General features: G+C 44.4%; 1 protein-coding gene across 1 annotated transcript in view; it reads left to right on the top strand.

Moving 5' to 3' along the window:
- The window catches only part of LOC112074279 (calcium-activated potassium channel subunit alpha-1-like), a gene marked incomplete at its 3' end in the record, with an annotated part of 29125 nt that extends 25618 nt beyond the window's left edge, over positions 1 to 3507 (top strand). The window contains exon 4 of the mRNA XM_024141475.2: positions 3396 to 3507. Within this exon, the coding sequence (XP_023997243.2) occupies positions 3396 to 3507 (112 nt within the window). The remainder of the gene's footprint in view (positions 1 to 3395) is intronic.
- Between the last annotated feature and the right edge of the window lie 1890 nt (positions 3508 to 5397).

Raw genomic sequence — 5397 nt, 5'->3', positions numbered from 1 at the left:
TACCACGGCTAAGGGCTGTGTCCAGGCACTCTGCGATGCGTCGTGCTAAGAACAGCCATTAGCCGTGGTATATTGGCCTATATATATATAGACATTAAAGTTGAAACATTTCACTCCAAAACTGTGGAAGCATTCACCAGTTGTGCGGCTGTCTACATCTTCAACTTTCTTTAATGCCTTTGAACCCTGAACAACCTCCAGTCATGTATCAACATTAAGAAGTAGGATTGTGGAATATAGTTAACTGGTATCTTTCTTCCCCCCAGTTCATAGCGGCCAATGACAAGCGTGTGGTTCTGGCTGGAGGTGAACTCAGTGGTGGACTTCTTCACTGTTCCCCGGTGTTCGTGTCCGTCTATCTCAACAGGAGCTGGCTTGGTAAGTAACAGCACCAGTATATAGCCCCTTCAAATGTGGGAGCGGTGTTTTAGTTCAGCTTTGATTGAGATCTGGTCTGCAGCGCACCCAGGTGGATATTCTGTGTATTACAGCTTTAAACTGGATCGTTGAATTTTATTATTGTTTGATTTTGTCTCTGGTTTGACCTGGTTATCTTATCTTGGACAGCCTCCCTCTTTTTAAAAGACCAGGGAGTAGCTGCTTGTGCTGACTGATGGGCCCAGGTAAAAGTGGTACACTATAAGAGAATAGGGTGCAATTTGGGACTATTCTAACTGTGATAACGGTGTTTGGTTTGGTCTGACAGAAATGTTGTGTTTACCTAGGTTTAATGGTTTCTGGTTTCACAATGTTGTGTTTACCTAGTTTTAATGGTTTCTAGTTTCACAATGTTGTTTACCTAGTTTTAATGTTTCTGTTTCACAATGTTGTGGCGTACACTACTTGCTGGGCTGCATCAGTCTCTAGACCAGAGGTTCTTCAGCTTTTTCAGCTCGAGACCCAAATGAAAGATTGACTGTCCTCGAACGACCCAAATAAGAAGAGTACTGGTCCTCGAATGACCCAAATGAGAGATGTTACTGTCCTCGAACGACCCAAATGAGAGATGTTTTACTGTACTTCGAACGACCCAAATGAGAGATGTACTGTCCTCGAACGACCCAAATGGAGATGTACTGTCCTCGAACGACCCAAATGAGAGATTACTGTCCTCGAAACGACCCAAATGAGAGATGTACTGTCCTCGAACGACCCAATGATGAGGATGTACTGTCTCTCGAAACGACCCAAATGAGAGATGTACTGTCCTCGAACGACCCAAATGAGAGATTCTGTCCTCGACGACCCAAATGAGACGAAAATGCTGTGATTTATAAATGTTTACTCATATACTCGCAAACCCACCTCTCACATGCTCAGGGCCATTTTGGCTCCTGGTCTAGACTTACACGACGGACTACGGAAGGTCATTTGAATGCCCTTCATCCATTATCTCATCAGAACTTTTTTACCCTAGCACCTGTAATGATGACTGAAACTGATTGAAATAGTCTATGATTTAAAGTACTGTACACGATGAACCAAGATTAAAGTTGATTGGGTTTTGTTGACTGGCACCTGACAGACTCACTTTCTGACTAGACTATGGTTCCTGGTCAAAAATAGTGCACTATATAGGGAATAGAGCCCTATGGGTCCCTGGTCAAATGTAGTGCACTAAATAGGGAATAGAGCCCTATGTCCCTGGCAAAAGTAGTGCACTATTATAGGGAATCGAGCCATATGGTCGCTGGTCAAAAATAGTGCACTATATAGAGAATAGAGCCCTATGGTCCCTGCGTCAAATGTATGCACTATATAGAGAATAGAGCCCTATGGTTCCTGCGTCAAAAGTAGTGCACTAAATAGGGAATAGAGCCCTATGGTTCCTGGTCAAAAGTAGTGCACTATATAGGGAATCGAGCCATATGGTCCCTGGTCAAAAGTAGTGCAACTAAATAGGGAATAGAGCCCTATGGTTCCTGGTCAAAAGTAGTGCACTATATAGGGAATCGAGCCATATGGTCCCTGGTCAAAAGTAGTGCACTAAATAGGGAAGACGATGCTATTTGAGACTCGGTCATCTCCAGGAGAGAGAGTGAGAGAGCGTGCAGAGAGAGAGAGTGTGTGAGAGAGAGAGAGCCGTGTGAGTGAGAGGAGAGAGAGCGGTGGTGGAAATGTGGTGAGTGACAAGAGGTGTGAGAGAGAGAGAGTTGTGTGAGAGAGAGAGGTGGAGAGAGATGAAGAGAGCTGGTGAGAAGAGAGTGTGAAGAGAAGAGTGAGTGAGAGAGATAGAGAGAAGAATGGTTAGTTGAAAGAGAGGAGAGAGAGGAGAGAGATGAGAGAGAGAGAAGTGTGTGAGAGAGAGCTGTGAGAAGAGACAGAGGAGAGTGTGAGGAGAGAGAGCAGTGAGAAGAGAGAGGAGTGTGAGAGAGAGACGAGAGACCAGATGAGAGAGAGATTGAAGAGAGAGAGTGTGGAGAGTGTATACTTCTTAATTGTGTGAGAGAGAAGTGGAGAGAAGATGAGAAGACGTGAGTGTTGAGGTGGAGAGAAGAGGGACGGAGAGAGTGTGGACGAGAGAGAGAGTGTGGGGAGAGGGTGGAGACCGAGTGAGAGAGAGAGAGAGAAGGTCTATACGGAGATTACAGGGAGAGTGTTATCTTCATCATATGCAGGTGTGTAATTAAGATTTGTCTTCGTCACCTGTCCAATCACCTGTCAATCAACAGCCAGGCCACCATAGAAATAGAATCCCTAGAATGAGTTATACACATGATGCTGGTCCAGTCAAACTGCTGTAAAATTGAAGGGCTCTGTTTACATTCCTCTGTCAATTACCTGTCAATCAGAAATCAGGGGCCCCCCTCTTCTCTCAGTCCTCATCAGCATCTGATGATTGGTACTTGTACTTTGGTCTGCGGGTAAATGAAGACAATGCTACGTTAGACGTGTACACAACTTGTTATGCTCGTGAAGTTTCAATCGTGTCATGAAGATAAAGATTTTTTTATAAACTGGGTGGTTCGAACGCTGAATGCTGATTGGCTGACAGCTGTGGTATATTAGACCGTATACCATGGGTATGACAAAACATTTATTTTTACTGCTCTAATTACGTTGGTAACCAGTTTATAATAGCAATAAGGTCACCTCTGGAGTTTGTGGTATACGGCCAATATACCACGGCTAAGGGCTGTGTCCAGGCACTCTGCGATGCGTCGTGCATAAGAACAGCCATTAGCCGTGGTATATTGGCCATATATATAGACATTAAAGTTGAAACATTGCACTCCACAAACTGTGGAAGCATTCACCAGTTGTGCGGCTGTCTAACTATCTTTCAATGCCTTTCTTTAATGCCCTTTGAACCCTGAACAACCTCCAGTCATGTATCAACATTAAGAAGTAGGATTGTGGAATATAGTTAACTGGTATCTTTCTCTACCCCCCAGTTCATAGCGGCCAATGACAAGCTGTGGTTCTGGCTGGAGGTGAACTCAGTGGTGGACTTCTTCACTGTTCCCCCGGTGTTCGTGTCCGTCTATCTCAACAGGAGCTGGCTTGGTAAGTACAGCACCAGTATATAGCCCCTTCCAAATGTGGGAGCGGTGTTTTAGTTCAGCTTTGATTGAGATCTGGTCTGCAGCGCACCCAGGTGGATATTCTGTGTATTACACCGCTTTAAACTGGATCGTTGAATTTTGTTGATTTTGATTTTGTCTCTGGTTTGACCTGGTTATCTTATCTTGGACAGCCTCCCTCTTTTTAAAAGACACAGGGAGTAGCTGCTTGTGCTGACTGATGGGCCCAGGTCAAAAGTGGTACACTATAAAGAGAATAGGGTGCAATTTGGGACTATTCTAACTGTGATAACGGTGTTGGTTGTTAACTGACAGAAATGTTGTGTTTACCTAGGTTTAATGGTTTCTGGTTTCACAATGTTGTGTTTACCTAGTTTTAATGGTTTCTAGTTTCACAATGTTGTGTTTACCTAGTTTTAATGGTTTCTGGTTTCACAATGTTGTGGCGTACACTACTTGCTGGGCTGGCATCAGTCTAGACCAGAGGTTCTTCAGCTTTTTTCAGCTCGAGACCCAAATGAAAGATGTACTGTCCTCGAACGACCCAAATAAGAGATGTACTGTCCTCGAATGACCCAAATGAGAGATGTACTGTCCTCGAACGACCCAAATGAGAGATGTACTGTCCTCGAACGACCCAAATGAGAGATGTACTGTCCTCGAACGANTGTTTACCTAGTTTTAATGGTTTCTGGTTTCACAATGTTGTGTTTACCTAGTTTTAATGGTTTCTGGTTTCACAATGTTGTGTTTACCTAGTTTTGATGGTTTCACAATGTTGTGGCGTACACTACTTGCTGGGCTGGCATCAGTCTCTATTCCCTATATAGTGCACTGGTCAGAAGTAGTGCACTATATAGGGAATAGAGCCCTATGGTTCCTGGTCAAATGTAGTGCACTATATAGGGAATAGAGCCCTATGGTCCCTGGTCAGAAGTAGAAGAGAGAGATGTCTATAGGAGATTACAGTGGAGAGGGGATGTTATGCTTCATCATATGCACCTGTCAATCACCTGTCAATCACAGCTCAGCCACCATAGAAATAGAATCACTAGAATGTACATTCCCATTAAAATCAATGTTATGTGATGGGTGGTCCAGCCGCCATGTTAAGTATACACATGAGTGGTCCAGTCAAACTGCTGTAAATTGAAGGTCTCTGTTAACGTCCCCTGTCAATTACCTGTCAATCATAAATCAGGGCCACACCCTCTTCCTCTCAGTCCTCATCAGCATCTGCATGATGGTAGCTTTATCAGTGGCCCAATCCCAAATCAAGGGGGTCCATGTCTTCAACTTAATGTGATGAATCTGTTTCGGTGTTACAGTGTTATTGTGCCTTTGTTGTTTCCTACAGTCCCCATCGGCAGGTGCGCCTGTCAGAGAGCTTCCTAAGCAAAGACTTCGCACTGGGGTACGCCGAGTATTCGGATGGCGGCTTTCAGGGGACGTCCTTCTTTCTCTCGTACTTTGGTTCTGCGCCGGCGTAAATGAAGACTCATAGGGTCTACGTTAGATCGTGGTGTGATAGGCCACGAACTTGTTTGCTTGTCGAAGGGAGTTTTCAATCGTGTCATTCGGGAAGATAAAAGATTTTTTCTTTTAGACTTTAAACACCTGGGTGGTTCGAACTGGCTTTTTGCAGAACTGCTGATCTGTGGCGACAGCGGTGGTGGTTATATTAGCACGGGTATACCAGATGGGTATGTACAAAAACATTTTATTCTTTTAACTCGTTTTTTGGTTCGCTCTCTGCTACCCTTACCGTGGGTGGCTAACGCTAGTGGTTGATAATAGCAATAAGGTCACCTCTGGAGTTTGTGGTATACGGGCCAATATAACCACGGTCTAAGGGCTGTGTCCAGCGCACTCT

Source organism: Salvelinus sp. IW2-2015, unplaced genomic scaffold, assembly GCF_002910315.2.
Source record: "Salvelinus sp. IW2-2015 unplaced genomic scaffold, ASM291031v2 Un_scaffold2561, whole genome shotgun sequence".
Taxonomy (NCBI): Eukaryota; Metazoa; Chordata; class Actinopteri; order Salmoniformes; family Salmonidae; genus Salvelinus; species Salvelinus sp. IW2-2015.
This window is presented reverse-complemented; position numbering and strand designations above follow the sequence as displayed.